Source organism: Truncatella angustata (genome assembly GCF_020726525.1).
Source record: "Truncatella angustata strain MPI-SDFR-AT-0073 chromosome Unknown BKA67scaffold_10, whole genome shotgun sequence".
NCBI classification, from domain to species: domain Eukaryota; kingdom Fungi; phylum Ascomycota; class Sordariomycetes; order Amphisphaeriales; family Sporocadaceae; genus Truncatella; species Truncatella angustata.
The window spans coordinates 1,413,914-1,434,188 of NW_025763390.1; the positions used below are offsets into that span (position 1 = coordinate 1,413,914).

General features: G+C 48.2%; 7 protein-coding genes across 7 annotated transcripts; 5 read left to right on the forward strand and 2 right to left on the reverse strand.

The window, feature by feature from the left end:
- Positions 1 to 625: 625 nt before the first annotated feature.
- On the forward strand, positions 626 to 1,676 carry BKA67DRAFT_595554 (GTP-binding protein rho2; the record flags this gene model as incomplete). The annotated part of the gene is made up of 5 exons (XM_046105177.1): positions 626 to 660; positions 909 to 987; positions 1,044 to 1,049; positions 1,136 to 1,327; positions 1,386 to 1,676. 5 exons carry the CDS (start codon positions 626 to 628, stop codon positions 1,674 to 1,676), a joined length of 603 nt encoding a protein of 200 aa, XP_045952704.1.
- Positions 1,677 to 2,488: 812 nt separating this feature from the next.
- BKA67DRAFT_664042 (uncharacterized protein) lies at positions 2,489 to 3,151 on the reverse strand (the record flags this gene model as incomplete). The annotated part of the gene is made up of 2 exons (XM_046108305.1): positions 2,489 to 2,687; positions 2,769 to 3,151. The coding sequence occupies 2 exons, from the start codon at positions 3,149 to 3,151 to the stop codon at positions 2,489 to 2,491; spliced, it is 582 nt and encodes a 193-aa protein (XP_045952705.1).
- A 625-nt stretch (positions 3,152 to 3,776) lies between these two features.
- On the forward strand, positions 3,777 to 5,911 carry BKA67DRAFT_96281 (uncharacterized protein). Its single transcript, XM_046109569.1, has 4 exons — positions 3,777 to 3,936; positions 3,984 to 4,043; positions 4,103 to 5,395; positions 5,451 to 5,911. The coding sequence occupies exons 2-4, from the start codon at positions 4,015 to 4,017 to the stop codon at positions 5,746 to 5,748; spliced, it is 1,620 nt and encodes a 539-aa protein (XP_045952706.1). The 5' UTR covers positions 3,777 to 3,936; positions 3,984 to 4,014; the 3' UTR covers positions 5,749 to 5,911.
- Positions 5,912 to 6,881: 970 nt separating this feature from the next.
- Positions 6,882 to 8,152, forward strand: BKA67DRAFT_541173 (capsule polysaccharide biosynthesis protein; the record flags this gene model as incomplete). Its single annotated transcript, XM_046100884.1, has 2 exons — positions 6,882 to 7,450; positions 7,507 to 8,152. 2 exons carry the CDS (start codon positions 6,882 to 6,884, stop codon positions 8,150 to 8,152), a joined length of 1,215 nt encoding a protein of 404 aa, XP_045952707.1.
- A 951-nt stretch (positions 8,153 to 9,103) lies between these two features.
- BKA67DRAFT_525928 (uncharacterized protein) lies at positions 9,104 to 12,244 on the reverse strand (the record flags this gene model as incomplete). The annotated part of the gene is made up of 3 exons (XM_046098707.1): positions 9,104 to 9,728; positions 9,846 to 11,153; positions 11,268 to 12,244. The coding sequence occupies 3 exons, from the start codon at positions 12,242 to 12,244 to the stop codon at positions 9,104 to 9,106; spliced, it is 2,910 nt and encodes a 969-aa protein (XP_045952708.1).
- A 3,534-nt stretch (positions 12,245 to 15,778) lies between these two features.
- Positions 15,779 to 16,147, forward strand: BKA67DRAFT_664046 (uncharacterized protein; the record flags this gene model as incomplete). The annotated part of the gene is made up of 1 exon (XM_046108306.1): positions 15,779 to 16,147. One exon carries the CDS (start codon positions 15,779 to 15,781, stop codon positions 16,145 to 16,147), a length of 369 nt encoding a protein of 122 aa, XP_045952709.1.
- A 1,129-nt stretch (positions 16,148 to 17,276) lies between these two features.
- On the forward strand, positions 17,277 to 18,435 carry BKA67DRAFT_583505 (uncharacterized protein). Its single transcript, XM_046104073.1, has one exon. The coding sequence runs from the start codon at positions 17,608 to 17,610 to the stop codon at positions 18,289 to 18,291; it is 684 nt and encodes a 227-aa protein (XP_045952710.1). The 5' UTR covers positions 17,277 to 17,607; the 3' UTR covers positions 18,292 to 18,435.
- Positions 18,436 to 20,275: the final 1,840 nt, after the last annotated feature.

Consider the following 20,275-nt stretch of genomic DNA (forward strand, 5'->3'; position numbering starts at 1 on the left):
GAACCCCCCAAGCAACAGCTGAGCGCAACCGCAAGCGCAACATACCATAGTACCAACAACGCTGCGGGTCATTGCGGGAAGCAGGACTGGATTCGGATTCTCCTACCCTTAGTACTAGGCTCCTATTAAGGTATTACCTCAGCGCTGTGGCTGCACTAACCTTGGACGACTGGGATTCGCGGTCATCCTTTAGGCGTGTCTCTTTCCAATTCCCCCAGCGATACCCGGTTTTCGATCGTCAGATCATTACCCAAGATTGGATCGCCTCGTATTCGACAGGGACGTTTTTCTTGTCATCTTGAAACCCAACAACCCTCAATTCTCTTCCAAGAGTCCACATTTATCCGCAGCAACAACCTCGAGGGACGACGTAGTGATACGACATTCGATCCCAAAATACACAATTACGCAATTGACGGCATTCGGGCTCCTCGAAGCTAAGATACCATACCAATCATACCTCGGCGTGGAGGCCTCGAGTCCACCGACCTGCACTTAAGAATCAATCCAACGCTGCGTTCAGCTCGCCAGTGAGTGAGGCTGTAACCAGACTGCGGACCCTGATTTACTCTACTCTCTTTCGCTCTTCTCGTGTTCGATTGCGATCACGCACTTGTCGACAAACATGGCGAACGCGAACCCCGGCAATGTCATTAGGAGGTACGTCAGCTACGGGCGGTGCTGCCTGGAGAGAGTCATACATCAATTCCACACGCACAATCGCGATTGAGTCGAGGCATGCGAGACCCAACTTCCGCAGCGGCTTAAGTTGGAGCTTTGGCAAGTCAGGAACGCGACACTGACGATTCCCGACCCTCTTCACCCAACTGGACCTTGCAGATCTCCATACACACCATGCCACATGCACCCACGCGCAGCCCAGGAACTGACAGTGATTGTGTTTCCAGGAAGCTGGTCATCATTGGCGATGGCGCCTGCGGCAAGACTTCGCTGTTGAGCGTCTTTACGTTAGGGTACTTCCCGACAGTCAGTAGTTGTTGTATTTTCCTATTACATGTCGAGTAATCGCTAACAACTCACAGCACTACGTAAGCCGGCCTTCCACCAACCTCTCTCTCGACCCTCGAGGCGACAGACCTTTCGTTGCAACCTTTAGATCTAACGAGATGCACAGATCCCCACAGTATTCGAGAACTACGTTACAGATTGCAGGGTAGACGGCAAATCCGTACAATTAGCACTATGGGATACCGCTGGCCAGGAAGATTACGAGCGGCTGCGACCACTCGCCTATGCGAAGGCACATGTCATACTAATAGGATTCTCGATTGACTCGCCGGATTCACTGGACAACGTGAAGCATAAGGTCGGTACTTCTAAAAGAGAATTAACCCGCAAACACCAGTCGCTGACACGGAAGACAGTGGATAGAAGAGGCAACGGAACGATGTCCCGGCGTACCGCTCATACTTGTGGGATTGAAGAAGGATCTGCGAGACGACCCAGTAGCGATCGAGGAGATGCGCAAGAAGAGCCTCAAGTTCGTCACACAACGGCAAGGCGAGGCTATTGCACAAGAGGTCGGAGCCAGAAAATATCTCGAGTGTTCTAGTTTGAGCGGCGAAGGTGTAGATGATGTGTTCGAGGCGGCCACGAGGGCTGCACTGCTCACTTTTGAGAAGGGCGAAGGTGGTGGGTGCTGTGTCATTCTATGAAACCCCCAAAACCAGGAAGAACCCGATTTAATAAGGGGAAGAAGTCGATTGGGTATTTATCGACATGCCCCAACAAAAAAAAAAACCATGTCGGGATTGGGTCTTGCCGGCATCTAATACTGCAAACTTTAAGCAGAACATCTCGACTCGAAAGACTCACATACCATTTAACAATTGGGGGAGATAGGGGAAGATGTTACCAGGGAAAGTCGGTGCTCGGTACTCGGACCTATTGGTACACCTGACCTGGGAGGCATTTGTGTATAATTAGCACATAGAAGCGTTTGATCTTACCTGTCGTTTATTATTGATTTTAGAATACCAGTCCCAGAGATGACGAGGACAAGCATGTTGGTGAGAACTGCTCGTCACAGATATCTGCTGCTATTTGGGAAATGCAAAAAGAAACGGAATTTACTGAACACGCATAGCGCTGCAAACAATACAAAATGGTGACAAGGACGAATAATCTTGTCATGTGTTTTGGTCAATTTCATGTACAATTCCCATTCGGAACTCTTTCTCAGCCCATGTATCCAAGGGCTCCTATTTATACAGACGCAGTAGTACCCATTCGCGGACGTGGTAACTCCTTGATCGTACCCAAGACGTTGTTCAGCAGCAGTACGTATTCCGATGCAGTAATTTACATCCCGATAGTATTGTTGTCCCGTCAAGACTACAATATGGGCATGAAGCGTGGACCTTCTTCCATCCTACACGATGATGTACATTCTCCTTCTCTTATTCATGTCCTTTTAAGCTTGATTCAGCACAGTGACGTCAAAGAAGAAGAGAAACCCCTGGCCTTTTCATCGCTTCCACTCGTGATTCCAGGCAATCCTGGCGGGCGTCTCGGTCTGCGGCCTCGCGTACTCGATCGGGATGGCGTTGTGCCCGAACAGGCCCTTCTTCTCCATGGACACACGGTACAGATATCCCTCGTCCCTGGTTCCGGGCCCGGACGTGTGTCGGAGCTCCTCGCTGGCCGAGGCCATGGATTGGTACATCCTGTTGCTCTGTTAGCCTCATGGACCCGTGCCGCCTCTCCTCTCGTCGCCGCCGGTCCCTCCTCCCATAGAAAAGACATACCTCATCAGCTCCTTCTCCTCCCTCTCCCGCTCCTTCCGCTGCCACAGCAGCCACGCCCGGTGGATCGTCCAGTGCCGCAGGTGTCGGTTGCGCGCGAAGCGCAGCGGGGCCGGGGCCTTGCGCGGCATGCTGATCTTCAGGTTGCGGATGCGCGCGTCCGGCTCCTCGGCCTTGTTCTTCTTGCGCTTCTGGCCGGGCTTGCTGGTCTTGGCCGCGGCGTTCTTGGCCGCCTTGCTGGCCAGCACGCAGGGCGTCGTGCTCAGGGGTCTGGCGTTGAGGAGGAGTGACGTGGTAGTCGTTGCTGTGAATGGTGCCATGACTTGGGGTGTTGGCCGCGACAGGCGCAGGCCTGCGAACAGGCTCGTCAGGCTGTGGGAAACCATGGCTTGTTTGATTGCTTGCGTGTGGTGTGGAGGAAGAAGCGTTTGCTGGCGGAATCCCCAAAGTGCTGCGGGCTATCGATGGACCCTTTGGGTGATGCTGTATCGAAATAATTATTAGCTGCGATTGAACAGCCGTCGGCGGATTGAAAATGCGAGGGCCGACCTTCAGGGGAGTTGTCGGGGTTGTGGGGCTGGAGGTTCGATGTGGAGAGTTTGTTAGCTACCTGTGGAAGTTTAGAACGTACGCACTACATACAGTATGTACTATGTAGGTGCTAAGTTTATGTTCTAAGTATAGGTACTAAGTATACCTATATACTATGTGCATATTCCGTTTATGTAGCTCAGTTTAGTATTAGTAAATACTAAATTGAGTTCCAACCTCGACGGTTTGAACATCATAACAACCATTCTGTAATTATCCCTAGTATCTGCAGGCCGTCGTGCATGACTGGTTCAAACATGGTTCTGCACTCGTCCAATGGTATTCGAGCGTCTTGACGGGTGCGTATTCCCATCATGCATTAGCAGGGTACAGCCACGGGATGGGGCGTCATTCAGAGCCGTTGCGCAATTGCGCAAAACGCGGGTGTGGTGGTACAGCTGAGCCCGCCAGGCTTACTTACTTGGAAGAACCCCAAGATTCATCTTGAAAATGCGTTGCCTCAATCTGACTATCGCCTCACATTCCTCGTTGATTATTCGTGTGGCCTCTGTAGGACAATACATCTGAGCTGACGAAACAGCATTTCGGCGGCCTTTGTAAAACTTGTTTCTTATCCATAGTATGTGATGCTCAAGTATATGAAGACTAGTAGTTGACATTTGGCAGAAACACCACCTCAAGACCCGCGGCCAGCATCATGGCAGGGCACCATGGTCTTCGAGCGTCGTAAGACAAGTCTTTACTATTGCCGTCTTGCCAGTTGCTGATTGATTGAGCGTTAACAGTCTCCATCATAAGCTTGCCAAGTTGCGCAAATCAACTCACGGCAATGCTCAAGGCCAGACTCCAACACCAAATGATCATCACAATTCGACAAGCACTTCAGTACAAATCAAAAAGCATGATGGTCAAGTAGTACTGGCGACAGCTGATGGAACCAAGGGTCATAACCATGAGCACGCGAATCCCAGCACGCATAATGTGATAGTTGATGACAATGGATCCGAAGGAGCCCTCATTCATGATGGTAGGGGAGATATGTACCCGCCCAACACTGCTGAAAACAACTTAGATGGGCCTGACTCATATCCCGGAAATATTCTGACGGTGCCCTGGGATTCAAGAAAGGACGATGCGATTGAAAGTCTCACATGGAGTATGAAAGGCTTGACGCATGGTGAAGATTATGTGCCAAATTCCATGGCCACGGGGACACCAGACCAGCGCCAAACTGAAGGCAACGTTCCTCCCTATCCACTGCTAAATCCTCCAAAATGTGCTGGAGGTGGTCCTGTGGTTGATCGCTCAAGGTTTTCCACTGAAGTCCACAGGTTAATGCGCAAGAGAAAGTCGGCGTTTGCCAAGCTGCAACCAGTGACCCACTCTGTCTCTCAACACCGCGACTGCAAGATATACTACGACGATAATTTCTGTCCGAGCGTTCCGTTTTCATCATCCCTGCAGTCCCGTTCGGTTTATCGAAGTCATTTTGAATTTGCTGCTCCTTCGGTTCTCGATGAAGAACAGGACGAAGCTTTGTTATCGATGCGTTCGCCGTCGAACTTCTCCAGCTGGGAACTGGAAGACTCTGGCGAGATGTGTAGTCGCTCTAGTACAGTTCCGCCATCTACCGATAGTTCTACTGTATTGGTCAGTGATTACTCAGGTTCTCAACCACGAGCAATGTTCAATTATGATCAACAGCCTGCCCTTCATGCCCCTGTCCCACAAACCACCTCCAAGGATAAATTCGAAAGGGGAAATCGATCGAGGTCTAAGGATACCAAGTCAACGAGCCATTTATATAATCCTGACGAGAGGGGGTTGTCCAATGAGAGATACCTTTTTACATGTACAAGAGGATCGAAGTCCTCCGGGAAAAGAAAAGAGCCGTTCCAGGAAAGCGAAGATATTACTGATGCTACCACAACCGAGTCGATTGGCACTAAAGAGAAAAAGATAAAAACAGAACCCCACGGTCTCCGGTTAGCTTGCCCTTTCTTCAAGCACAACAGCCGAAGATACAGCAGCCAACAGAGTTGCACAGGCCCAGGCTGGGAAACTATCCATAGAGTCAAGTCAGTAGTCCATGGTTGAAATTCTTTTGCTTCAATCAACCACTGACATACTTAGGGAACATATCTATAGACGCCATACACAACACAAACACCAGTGTCATCGTTGCGGCGAAGTCTTTGAATCATCGCGATCACTTGTAAAGCATACTCGGAGCCAAATGGTTTGCAAACTCCAGGAAAGGGGTGATGCAGATGACATCGATCAAGATACGGTTGCGCGTCTCAAATCCAGAAAAAAAGGTCCTGAACAGACAGAGCCGGAACGATGGATCGCCTTGTACAAAATTTTGTTCCCCAATGACACAATTATCCCAGATCCCTGTAAGTTGATCATCTCCCACTCTACGGTGTAGTGGTATAAGCTAACGCCGTCAAGACTATCGTCATATTGATAGTGATGTCGGTTCTTTGACGATTGCTGGTAAGCTTGATGCTTATCGCCAACACGTTGGCCAGGAATTGCCAAACCTCGTGCGCCACGAATTTCAGACAGCCACCGACCGAGAGCTTCTGGATAAAATCTGCAATCGTCTCCCAGCATTGTTGAGATCACTGCATCCTACGTTTCGACTCGACCACGCAGGACCCTTGCAACAGGCCGATACTTCATCTACTAGAATTCCTGCTATCGCAGCTCTGACCGCTCCCATTACGAAGGAGCAGTACCCTGCCCGGGAAATGCCTACAGCTCTGCCAAGTTTAACATCGACGATTCCCAAAGAACAAAGTTTGAGCCCTATCAATAGCATGCAACAAGATAGGCCATTCACCGCTTCTGTTTTCAATTCAAACTCTAGTCAAATCCAGGAGTCGATGGATACTCCGGCAACGTCAATACATCCATTTGACTCTTACATGAATCCCGAAGAAAACTTATTAGAGTTAGGTTTTGGAGAATTCAATTTCAATGTCAACACTTTTTTCGGTACGAGCGACAACGAAGCCTGCCCCACAAGTACTTGGAACGACACATACGTACTTCAAGACGAGTTCAACCCTTGAGTCGCATAACTCAGAGCGCTTATGGGTAACTTGGTAATGAAAAGAGCCAAACGCATCTTGTACCCTGGCATACATTACACGACGGGATTATCAACCCGTCCCTTCATAAGCCCATTGGTTTCGTACGGGTCTAGCCTTTTGTGCTTTGTAGTTTCTCTAGGATAGAAGCTGAAATGACAAGTCGAACGCTATTAGTTGCCAAGGATGGTTTGGCCACTAAAACTGCAAGGTGTCCATTTAGCGTCCGGCATGCCGCATGTCCAATTGCCTTTTTAGGCTATTAGTGGAGAATAAACATTCTCATAGGATTTGGGACTGTAAGCTGACAACATGTTAGAACTTGCAGGCCTCTACTTAGTATAAACCTCTAATTTCCACTCTGTCTCAGTCTTGAACAGCTCAGATTTCCAGCTCCTAAAAAAAATCATTTTGACTCCCATTCCCAAGTGCACAACATCGTTTCTACACGGCTAGCGTCGTCAATATGGGAGACTTAAAGGATTTTACTATACCATCAGAATATCAAGACCAGCTGGAACTCGTCACCATCACAGACAAACGTTCCGACCAGGATATTCTCCAGGACCTCACACAATATGGACCTGTCACATCAGAGAAGAATATCTGGGCATTCTGGCATTCAGGTGTCATGAGCATGCCAGGATGGTGCCAGCGTAATATCACCGACTGGGTCCGCATCTGCAGCCCCAGCTGGACTGTCCGAATCCTGGACAATAATCCCGACTCGCCCAACTACGCACTGAAATATGTGTCTGCAGATCTCTTACCAGAAGCATTCGTGCTGAAGCAAATGGACGGCCCGTACGTAGGCCCCCACAGCGCGGACTTCCTGCGCGGTGCATGTCTGTATCAACATGGCGGCGTGTTCATAGATGTTGGATGTATCTTACTACGACACATGGATCGTATTGGCTGGGATAAGCTGGAGGATCCCAATTCACCTTATCAAGTTGCCGTCCCTCTCATGTATGGCCAGACGGTGGCAAATTCTTGGGTAGCTGCTCGAAAAGGTGATCCGTTCATCAAAAGATGGTAAGTGACACATGAAAACTACCAAACCAAAATGATGCAGGACTGGTCTAATCAAGCAAAAACAGGCACGACCTCTTCACTCATCTGTGGAAGGGCCACAAGAACCACGAAGGTCTGATCGAGAACCCCCTACTGGCCTTCGGCGCCGGCCAGGACTTTGACGAGTCCCGCGCCAGCAACTTCCACTGGGACTTTGCCGTGCCCGCCAGGACGGTGATGGAGTATATCACCCAGGTGCTGGCGTGGCAGCGGCTCACCATGCTCGAGGACGCCGGCGACGGGTTCTCGTGCGCCGACTACTGGCAGCGCAACGTCTACTGCTTCGACGTCCTCAAGGAGGCCTGGGCCGCCGAGGATGAGGTGGGATTCGGTGGACAGAAGCTGTTCGACGTGCTGACTATGAGACGCGAGGGTGGCGATAAGACTTCCGAGCAGTATAAGAAGGCCGAGCGGGCGATCTATAGAATGCTGAGCCAGGCCTCGTTCCAGAAGATCACACATGGGAAAGGCCTCACTAAGAGCTTGGCCGTGGGCGCCCTGTTCGACAAGCCCGAGAATGTGGACGCCGATCGAGCGTCGGGTACGTTTGCTGAGTTGCTCAGATATGGGTCGGTTCATTTCAGACAAAAGAGAGGAAATATTGTTCAGATGGAAGCAAAGAAACCCCCGCAGACATTGAAGAAGGGAGTATTGGAACCTTGACGGAAAAAATTATTGCTGGAGACTGGACTGTTGCACCACGGACTTGTCAGCCTTTTCAACGGTTTGGATGCTTCATCAACCGAGTGGAGTTCATAAAATCTCAAGACATTTATTGTGGAAAAAAAATTGCGGTTTACCACTATTGATCAATCACTCGTTGGATTTATGGTTTCTGTACTGTGATCTGATAGCCCAAAGCGCGCAAAGATTGAACAAACTACTGAATGAACCAACGATTGAGGAGGTTTGATCTGAAAGACAGCTATACAATCATGGAATGATCGCTCATGGCTCCAATGTGCATCTTAAAATGTCGAGGATCAGATTGTTGAGTCTTTAGCCACGCAAAAACGGCGTCGCGTCAGGACCACAGACTGTTTTGGTAGATCTTTCAATGGCGGACTATCTAATGGACGATAGAATTTTAGCTTTAACCCTGTATTTTATTTGGCAGTTCATAAAATAACTTGTAGTTAATAATGCCTGGTCCAAAGTCTAGAGTGTAAGATTCTTCATGTCTACCAAGTGTAACTCATCCAAACAACCCTTCACTGATGTACAAGTATCGATTTATTATCTGACATTGGGAATGCTCAAAAGTCACATTGCTACATACAGTTACTAACGAAACCAGCGTCCTCTGGTTGTTCTTTTATAGTCCTAGTTTAGAGCCCACTTTGACAAGGGTATAGCCTTAATCTTGTACCCCGTCACCTGTTCAAGTATCAAGCCTATTTTGGACCCCGCTAATGCCAGCTTTATATATGTATGAATGGGCTTCTGTTGTGCTTATGTATTGTATATTCTGCACTATACTCGACAGGTCAATAATCAGAGCTGCTTATTAATGACACTATTGACCTCAATCTCCATCCTATTTGTGGCATTCATGAGCAAACCTACAGGCGCTGATATGCCTGTACCAGCGTACGTAATCTCCAATTCTTGACTTCATCCTGACGCTTCATTATCATCCTCCGACATCTCTGATTTAGCTTCTAGTTGTCCATATGCATGAGCAAGCAGTTCTACTGAGACCTGACGATCGGGATCATCTTGGGCGTAAAGCTGACTTTCGATTGCCACGACGTGTTCCAAGAGGTTAATTGCCTCTTGCGCTAGCCCATCTTTGAGGTATGCTATGGCAAGCACATGCTCCGATGATAGTCGAAAATGATCTTTCTCATCTAGCGTCTTCGTCTGTACTGATAACACACGCTCTAGCATCTTGATCGCTTCTTTAATCCGCCGGTCGTCAAGGTATGCTCTGGCAAGCACTTGCTCCGATGATAGTCGAAAATGATCTTTCTCATCTAGCGTCTTCCTCCGCACCGATACCACATGCTCTAGTATCTTGATCGCTTCTTTAATCCGCCGGTCGGTAAGGTATGCTCTGGCAAGCTCGTGCTCCGATGATAGTCGAGAATGATCTTTCTCATCTAGCGTCTTCCTCCGCACCGATACCACATGCTCTAGCATCTCGATCGCTTCTTTAATCCGCCGGTCGTTAAGGTATGCTCCGGCAAGCACTTGCTCCGATGATAATCGAAAATGATCTTTCTCATCTAGCGTCTTCCTCCGCACCGATACCACATGCTCTAGTATCTCGATCGCTTCTTTAATCCGCCGGTCGTTAAGATATGCACTGCCAAGCCAGCTTTGAGATGTTACTTGAAAACTATTTCCGGCGAACTCTTCTTCCCCTTCCCACCCGCACATCTCTTCAAAGCACCGTACAGCTTCTTTGAATCTTCGGTCCGTAAGTAGACATCTTCCAGCACTACCCAAAAGATCGTATCGACATTCTTCTGCCTCGTACGCCTCGCTTCCATAAAGTAGTCGCAATGCATGAGGCATATAACTTCTCCACAAATCACGATTAACAGCGTTGTGGGAAGGGAAATTGTCTGCAAGATGGCTTGTCGCATCCTCCACCACTTGTGCCCTCCGACCTTGCTTCTCTGTCCATCCCCGCATTGCCATGTGCACAAGACTGTGCATGTCAAACATGTCGCTGTCTCCACGCCGGACCAGGAACGAGTACCCGCAAAGTATGCCGATTGCCCATTCGAGCTCTTCTGACTCTGATCCCGGCAGCATCGACTGAGGGATAGCCCTCGGCTCAATACATGACATGAATGATAACACTGCGACCGCGGTCTTGTTCGACTTTTCGATCTGATCAAACGACACCAGCCACGTCGTCGCTACCGCGTTTCGCGACTCCCGGTACCGAGTGTTATCTCTGAACTCTCTTCCTAGTACGTTGGTAGCATCCCTCTCGGCACCACGCAAAAGGCTTAGGTACTTGTGTATAGGCGCCTTAGTCTGGTTAAAATAAGCCGCCGCTTGCGTGATAGCCAGTGGGAGATAGGTAAGATAGGCGAGAAGCTCTATCACTAACACTTCGTCTTGGAGCATCTGCTTTTGAGTTAACGACTTCTCGAGAAGGTGCGTCGCCTCTTCGCAACCCATCTGCTCGACGTCGATTATGTCAGCTTGTGCAAACTCCTCGGCGACCTGCCTTGATCGTGTCGTCAACAAAATCAGTCCATAGTCGCTTTTAGGTAGAAATTCCTCAATGCCAGGTCCTTCAGTGGATCCAAACACCAGCTCTTGATTATCAGCGTTGTCCACAACCAGCAGCCATCTACCAGCCTCATCCGAGCTAAGATATTGGCAAACGAGCTCCTTGATATCCTCCTCGTCGCTCTTCTTCTGCACCCCAAGCTTCTTGGCCATCTCAATATAAGCCTGCTCCGCACTACTACCACTTACTATCGGCACCCAGAAGATCGAATACTCTGGCCGCTTCTCTTTGACTCCGTAGGCGAAATACAGGGCGATCTGCGTCTTGCCTACCCCGCCAAGTCCCACCAGCGCCGTCCTCTGGCATGGCTCTTGGCCAAAGAGCTTCTCTTCCAGTATGTCCAGCACGGCGGCGCGGCCAGTAAACCTAGGATTCTTGGCAAGTTGGATGTGATAGCATGATTGATGGGGACTCTCTATTTCATTATTAACAACCACCCAAGTAGAGACAGGCTTGTGCTGTAGTATCCATGTATTCTACTTACTATTCCATACGATGGCGTTCCAAACCGCTGTCTGCTCTAACGGATCTGACCGGCCCGAGTCATTCGGCGGGATCTCATCCAGCACTGCTTTGCCATACGCTGCCGCCATCGCCGCCGCATATGGCTGCCACTCCTTGTTCTTGTGCTTGTCCCCGTAGTCACATACCCCCCGGATCACACCCACGGGAATTCGATTCATCGTCCCTGCCGCCTCCATCTCCACACCGATTACCCCGTACCTATCTCTAAGCTCGTTCCTCTTTTGCGCGTTCTTTATAAGCTTCTCTCCCGACCCGATCGGTCCATACCACACTCGAGTGCGTCTTGCATCCGGTCGTCGAACGCGTTCGATGACTTGTTCTGTCCCGTTAGCTTGCACCAAGTACAACTTATCACGATCCTGACCCGGGTCGGCAAACGTGCCAGTCGCATGCTCGTTGTCGCGGATGGCTTCGTAGTAATGCAGAAAGACCTCTGCATCGTTCGGCGCCTCGAGCTTAATGCTGCCGATAGCTGCTCGGACAATCGGCTCGGTCACCGCGAGTGCGTGTCCGTGTTTGAGTAGTTCGAACCCGTCTTCCGTCTCCTTGCCGAGATCGTATGCGACCAGTCCTGCGCTCTCGCCGTCAGGAAGACCAACCAGCACGTCCCCCAGCCGGATGTCACGCGCCGGCCGTCGCGATAGATCAGGCAGCCCCATAGCGACGCCGACGAGCAGCCCGAACCAGAGCTTGGGGAAGAACTTCTTGACCTGGCTCGCCAGTGCAGCTGCCGACCCCGTCCCGTACTCCTGGCCCGCCGGCAGTGTCGCTATGACGACATTATGCCCTCGCATGTTGCCTGCGTGAAACACATAGTCATCGCCTCGGCTGACTTGGAACCGTCCGCGATGTCGCTCATCTAATAGGTTAAGGGCAGCCTGGGCCTCGATCTCGAGAGGGGCGATCCAGGCCACCGTGTAGTCGTGAGGGTCGAGGGTGGCTGTTCGTCTCGAGTGGTCTCTATGTGTTGCCTGCATGTCGCAATCATAGGCCTCGTCTCATAAACTACGAAGACCCGTCTTGTATAGGATGGCTTTGACGCTTATAACACTGCTACTGGCTTCGGTGGCTCGTGCGATTCGATCGAGCTGCTCATATTATCGTCGTCGGCGTCGCCTAGGAGGAGGACATGTCGAGAGCCTCGTGCGGCTGAAGAAGGCGCAGTCGCAAGTCAAGCAACCCAGGCAGGAGACTGCGAGTAGCAGGGTCCGATGTCCAATCATCCCGTCAGGGAGCTGCAGGTGACTTTTGCGACATTATCAAATCTGCCTTGTTGAATACCCCGGGAATTGATCTGTACCTAGGTTAATTTAGATTGGTCGAGGACCCACTTCTGGAAACAAAATTTTTAGCGTCTCTTCCCTATTGGCAGCAAACATAGCAAAAAGTCCTCGATATAGGTGCCACCTGTATCAGAGCTTCCCTTGCCATTCGCTTCTGCGTACACGTCATTTTAGCAAGTTACAGAATTCAAGTATAGGCAGGCATAGCAGGTTTCCTTGAACAACTATATCATTCCAATGAACATAGTTATTGCTTGCTAAACCATTCATCGTCCGCTATTTACGTTTCCACTAGTATGATGATATTCATAGCGACCGGCGGATCAAAGAAGCGATTGAGTTATTAGAGTACATGGTGGCGGTGCGGAGGAAGATGCTAGATGAGAAGTCGACTAGTATCGGAGCAAGTGCTTGTTAGAGTATGCCTTATTGATAGGCTAGCGTAGGAGGTGGTTAACCTATAACCCGTCATAGCAATCGAAAATCAGCTCTATGTCTAAGATGATCCCAATCGACAAGCCTTTATAGAGTTACTTACTAATACATATAAATAAATAGAAGCTCTATAAGAGACGTCGGAAGATAATAACAGAGCGTTAAGATATAATTAAGAATTAGAAAATTTGCTTATTAGTATAAGTATATTATTATTTATAGATATACTTATAAATATTATAAATAAAACGGAGATTTAAGCGAACAATATTATTAATAAGCAACTTGCAACGACCTGGCCAAGGTGCCAGCCTAGCGCTCGAGCAGCGTATGAAGTGCGCCCGTGCGTAGTCGGTGTAAAACCCCCGCTTCGTAACTAGCGATGGAGACATTCCTTTTACTCCTCCTGAAGAATAATTCTCTGAATATAATCGTTACGCCTAGGAGCTTGTCGCCTGGTGATCTTGTCGTAATTGTTACACAACTTTAGTCAAAGACTTGTCGAATATATCACAGAATATAAAATATATATATACGCATTAGGTTACTCTCTTTATGTATATATACAGATGTGGAATGGCTTCTCCATTCAATTCTTTCCGTACAGTGTGGGCGACAAATAGATCTATTCAGCGCTGTCGTACGAAGGAGAAGAAGGGATTCTTCCCCTCGTACGTGGTCTATAGATAGGGGTTTGGGGTTCACCCGTACGGCTGCTAGCTGCCGACAGCCACATCGTGGCTGTGGTGGCTTACTGCCAGCACGCCGGTGACTACCTATACTACGTAGTTAACCGTCGTACGAGACCGCGAATAATATATTCCAACAACAGATGATATTAACAGGTCTAGAACAAGATCTAGTACTTAAGTCGATATTAAAGTATATGTAATAAGGTTACACCCTAATTAAATTAGCTCTAAAGCAAGACTATGAGAGAATAAAAAGAGGATGCTGGTTTCGTTAGCGACTATAACATTACAAGAAAAAAGCGAAAAGCAAAAAGAAAAAAGCTGAGAAGTAATTCGCAACTCGAGGAGACTCTATGATTCCCACCGTTGATTAATGGAAATTTTATAGTGAGAAGGAGGGCACACCGCTGACCCCAAGATTCTTGTTTACACTAACCCGTCCTAATTTGAATCATGAGGAAAGTACAAACTGTCAAACAGGAATTGCAACAAGGTGCACATCTCAATCAAGAACTGTAACAGCTGTGTATGAGCTGCGTCTCAGGGCTCTGCCCCTAGGACGCATACTAAAACCGGGTCAACGGATCTGCAGTAACGTTTATTATGCGCAATACAAGCGCTGCATAAAGGAGGGTGGGCTAGCTGCTAGTTGGAGGAGCAGAGTTCAGTCTTTAACCTATCTATCCCACACTTATTGCCTATGTTGTGGTTGTGACTCTTCACTCTGCTGCCAACCCCGATTTGACACACACATAGGTACTAGGTCAATTTTGAAGACATTGAGTTCGGGGATGATTTCCACGAGGCTAATGTCAACCAAGTATTCTATAAGGTACTTCGTCCGGAGACACCATACACGGACGTACTCAATAAGCCTCTTAACAATTTGGATCAGCCTACCCGGATCCATGTGGAAGCAGACATCGACAAGTTCTTCTTGGAGGTCAGTAGGTCCACTACTCAGCCATGTCTTGCATGGAACAAAGCAATACATTAGTCAGAGTACTAGGAACGCCCAGGCGCTGAAGTTACGCATCCCATTCGACAGTTGCCAAGCAAAGGTAACGCTCCCCCAAAGCAACAGCAAATTCAATCATTAAAAACACCAAAAGCGGCCCAACTTTCCAATATATCTCCCTGCCCAATATATGCCTCGTATGACGCCAGCACATGACGAGGTCTACGTAATTGGGCATTCTGCCAAGACCAAAGTTTTGGACCGAGTAGTTTTTCTAGGTTGGGAGTAAATACGTGAACCATGGTCGGATCTACCTCGGAAAGATAGCGATGTACGCAATGGGTGCAGGCACCTGTCTTGCGTTCACGATGACGCATATTGGAGCCACAGTTTTCCGTTTCTTCGTCATCGATGGGAATGCTAGAATAGGGGTCCAGCAGCATACATTCCCTTGGTGTCCACAGTATGTGACCTCATCAGGAGAAAATGTAGTGTCGGGGATCAAAGCAATTTGGACGCTACTTGTCATGGCTTTGTCTTGGTGGTAGAGATACCAATTTCAGGAGCCGACTTTGTTCCCTGGAGGACTGGCCCCGGCTCTGATTATTTCATGCTGAGACAATGCTGCAAACGGTGCTTTGCATGGACAAATCTAGCTGACTGGACCGGAAAAGAAACCCAATATCTACTGAGACGTATTGAATAAAAATTTTTTTTTTAACAAATTATATTAATCTGGTATTTCATTCAAAGCAATTAACAAACGGGTGACGTGAAAGAGCAGCGACTCTGAGATGGCAAAATTGCCCAACGTGCCGGGACCTAAACTAGGCCAATTCGACACGCTTGTACAGCCGCTGAGAATCAACTTCAAGGAACTGTTTGGCGGCGGGCGCACATGCTCATGTCTGGAAAGTCTCCATCAACGATACACTGTACGCTTTGAAAATGGTAAGATGGCCGATGAGCGCTTCTGCGTGACAGCCATACGAATCTCGAATCCGAATTCCGACTGACAACTTCAAGTTCAATTTTGGAAAACATTTCACTTCGTCTTACTTTTGGGATATCACCTCGAACGACGAGGACCAATATCCTACATGCATCCTTTTTAATTGTGAATGTAGAGTGTATGTGCCACTCATGAATTTTGGCAAAGAAACAATTTCCATCCCCTGCTATGACCATATCATACTAGGAGATGACCTGCAAGCAGCTCTACGAGAGAAGGATAGGCTCGACTGGGGCGAGGATTGGGGCTGGTCAGACGAAGACAAAGGTGTACCGATCTCAGCTTTGGTAAATAAATTCGTTGAGTTAGAGAACGTGGAAGAAAAGAATATCCGCCCAGACGCGAATTACCGCAGGACAATCCAGGCAATCTATACTACTCAGACTGCCAAACGACTTGTGCAGACCATGAAGGTCATGCACCGTGTAGGCATTCTCAACCGGGATATCAACAGTACCAACATCGCTCAGGGGAAATTCATAGCGTTCAGCTGCACATGAACTGTACCTCATCCTTGCTTGTCTACAAAACTGATAAAATAAGCAAACCAACCCACTGGATCAACTTGGGAGCAGTGACGCATATGGTTTCGATGAGATAATCGAAGATTGGAACAGGGTTGTGGCGCGAACAGACACAATCTGGGATCGAGCCGGGCCAAATAGTAAACATAAAAAAAGAATGCGCTATTATCAGCATCCAGAGGACTGGTGCAAGCCCTGGAACTGGAATCGCGGATACAAGCTCCGCCCCGACGAGTTTACGTGGGAGAAGGCCCCGAGTAACCTGAAGAAACCCACTGCAAAAGACTCAAAGTCAAAGGATAGAGATGACCATAAACCTTCGTCAAGGAGCGTAAGCCAGCTACAAAGTAAAGTATGCGACAGACGTAGTGTGGTTCACTCTCAACAACGACACTCAAGAATTTGCTCCTAGACTAGTCTAACCTTAGAGCCTTAAGTTCATGTCTACATTGTACAATTACAGAAGTTGCACAAACAATCTGGATAAGAGAAGCAACAAATGATAATATCCCGCGTAGTATGAGATGCTTGAGGTATGTAGAGCGCAGGTAGAGTGTCGTGAAGCGTGCTAGTTGATGCCACCCTGTTCATTGTAGTCGTCAACTGCATAAAAGCACAAGTAGTGAGCCTATCCTTAGCGCATCTCATCCATACCAGCAATGCACGCCCTGTCGCCATTTTTGGTAGAGTTCAACGCTTTCTCATATTTTGGGTTCAACGGTCGCGATACCAAAATAGCACTTGCAAACGATAGTGGGCACGTCGTGGCTATACTGTAGGGCCGGAACTTTGGCAGCCACTGAAACGTTGCTGTCAGAGCGCGCTAACCTAGACGTTGCTGAATAACACCCCAAGGCGGTGTTGCCCTGGGTTCCGATTGGTCATTGTACCACATCCAGTAACTTAATACCGGACTCCAGCAAAACCAGCTGAAGATAGACCAAACTCTGTCTATGTAGTGTGTTATCTTGGAGCTGAAGTCGAAAGGCCGTCGCTAGCCCGGCTGATTACTCCGAGCCCACGTTACCCCCGGTGTTGGGCGAGGCGACTGAACAACCCAATGATGGCGTTCACTCCATTCAGCTGGATTAGCGCAGCCTCCGCCCAAATTGAGGCTGAGTGCTTCCTGATTGTACTAGACTAGCACAGAATATCAGGATGCAATGTTAATATAGATCAATTTCTGGTGTATATAATGGTATGTCGTTACGAAGTCGTTAACTCTGATTGAAGCTCATTCATTTCATATCCAGTTCCATATTCATATTCGTTTCCATATTCATTTCCTTTTCATTCTCCTCTCCATTTTCCTTTTCATTTCCAATTCCGGTTTCATCTCTACATTCATTTTCGTCTACTTCTCAAGTAAAACTTTTAATCAGTTACTCTTCTTGAAAACTACTAAGCACTTGTTTTAATCGAAATACTCTGTCAAGATGAGGTGCGCAGCCATTATCGCTTTGTTCGCAGCCAGCGGCACCATTGCCGCTCCTTCTCTGTCTTGGAAACATCGGTACACCAACAGCACAACGCCTTGCTACGGCAACAGCACAGTACCAACAAACACAACGACGCCCTCAAATTCGACAATACCCTCAAACACAACATATCCTATATCTTATACAGGGTTCATTTTGCCCACGCTTCTCAAGAACCATGACATCCCTACCAATGACAACGCTCTGGACCTCCAGACAGCCACCGTGCGTAATGGTGTGGCGGAGACATCAACACTCTACGAGATACCTGTACCGGCAGAGCTTGCCGGCAAAACGTGCAGCCTTGTCATCCAAGCTGGGCATCTCGGCCGTGGCGACAATATTCTGGGCACACAAGCTATGGACATCTTTAACAACAATATCGAATCCCATGCAACACTGGATTACGGCAACCACCGTAACAAACAGCTTGCACGTGTGCACTTTGATAGCACCACAGGATTATACGCGTTCGATGACACGGTCCTTCCACCCTTGATCAAGTCGTTTCCGTGCCCTGCCGGGAAGACACTTGAGTGGGAATCTGTCGCTGTTGGCGACTTTGATATCAATGTTATTCGGCAGGACTTTGAGGTCGATGGCAAACATATTCCCAATGGCTTGAGCATTGGCTATCACTAGAGAAGGCCCTTGCGTGTGATATTGATTCGTTCGGCATGAATGTGTATCAATTATAGATAGTAATGGTAGCTTGCGGGATAGAAGAGGACATTTTGGGATAGAATCGAGTAGGCTAGCATTTACCGTAACAGCCAAATATACAAGATTGCTCGCAATTTCATGAAAAATAAGAGTTACTAGGTGATCCACTCGGCTATTAGTCTTCTTCATTGTTGCCTGCTGTGTCGGATTGACCGGAGCCACGTACCACCCATTTCAAACAGATTTTAAACTTCCAAAGCATCGGCCCTCGCTTTTGGTGAAGTTTCCAGACGCAAGCGCAACTTCTTGGAGATGGGGCGAAATAGAAAATTTTGCTCTTGGAAAGAGTTGTGCTGGTCGCGCAACAGGTCGTTACGCTCGCGCTGATATGTCAGCAGTTGAGACTGGAAGTCGGCATCGTGCTTGCTGTTGTTGACATCCTCGCCCGGATTAGCTGCAAATCCCTCCTTCACAGCTTCCTGCTCAGCGTTTTTGCGTGCGGCTTTGATTTCACCAAATCTGACAAGGCAAGCGTCCACACATGCCATCCATTCAAAACAAGCTGCGACTATCAGTTATATGAATAGCGCATCACAAGCAAGAAGTACTTGACTCATCTTCTGGATCGTACTCATAGTACCCATCCATATCATCGACGAGATTCATCTTAATTACCTCCTTGCGCTTTGCATCCATCGCCTGCTCTAGCTCACAGAGATGTTCGTCCCAATCTAGAAACTCCCATGCATCGCCACTGACACAGGCGAATGTGCATTGGGTTCCTAGAAAAAGAATCACCAAAGATAGCTAGCTAACCCCGGGAATGACGTCCTATAAATTGTCTCGCGAACAATGAACGGGTGGTGCTTCCCCTCAATACGTTGATATTTCTAACACCTCACACAACGGGGGTTTACGCCGGTAAGAACACTAGCCTTTGTGAATTTCTCCTATATTTTGCCCATAGGCTTGCGGATTCTGAAGATGTTCCGGCCATAGCGTGTTGGGGTCACGTTAGGTGTGCATATCTCGGCAGGTCCCTTGCCACAGAATCCCTTGCTGCCAAACCTGTTGCCTAGCAAGGCATTGCCGCCAACGCTCTTATGAGGCTTCTATACTCTGCTATGGCGCCCAACCGAGGTAAATCAAGTGGCGGCTTTTTGTAAAACTTTAATGGAGTATGTAGCTGGCTAGCAGTTGGCCAGAAGTTGATAAAAGCTTGGTCAAAAGTTGATAGACATGTTACATACGATGGTCAATAGTAGTCTATTGATAGTGTGTGATGTAAGGGTGTGAGAAGAACAGAGCTGACTTCGCTCTCCTGAAGGCTAATGTGGTTTCCTGGGTAGATATAAGAGGCATCTATCAGAAATTCGTGCCTAATATTGATGGGGTTTACCAGGAATTGCGCAGGTTCGGGATAGAAGTTTCGACGCAAACCGACGCAACACGGGAGAGTTGCCCAAGAACAACTCCTGATGTAACGCTGTTCATTTGCCTCTACTCTAATTGCCGTTTCATGGCCAATCCGTCCCATTGAGGATACTTTGACATATAAAGGTTTCAAGTCAACATCATCCACCTCCGAAACACAAAAATCCTCCATCAGCTTCAAGATTTCATTGCTAATATTAAAAGCAAAAACAACAACGGAGGTCATATGAGTTCCATCACCCGTTTGCGTCCAACAATCTTTAGAAGATCAAAAATGGCAAGTCACGTGAAATCTCTTCCCAAAGTAACGTTAACTGCCTTTAACTCTACATATGCTAAAGCCACTCAATGTATCTTCGTTACCTCAGAAGAAGTCGCATGTTTGCCGATGTATGTCTTAGAGCGTGGGTTATTCTAAATATACGTATAAGGAGTAGAGAAACATTTGCTAGTATACCGCCATGCAAAGCCACGTGAAGACTTCATTAGAGAGAGAGCTCGTTAAGTTGCTCTTACGAACCGTCAATGG

Excerpts from the sequence above, each read along its gene's own strand:
- BKA67DRAFT_96281 (XM_046109569.1), top strand. The coding sequence starts at position 4,015 with ATGGCAGGGCACCATGGTCTTCGAGCGTC. Across the intron at positions 4,044-4,102 it reads CACCATGGTCTTCGAGCGTC|TCTCCATCATAAGCTTGCCA; the intron begins GTAAGACAAGTC and ends GAGCGTTAACAG. Across the intron at positions 5,396-5,450 it reads GAAACTATCCATAGAGTCAA|GGAACATATCTATAGACGCC; the intron begins GTCAGTAGTCCA and ends TGACATACTTAG.
- BKA67DRAFT_583505 (XM_046104073.1), top strand. The coding sequence starts at position 17,608 with ATGAGGTGCGCAGCCATTATCGCTTTGTTCGCAGCCAGCGGCACCATT.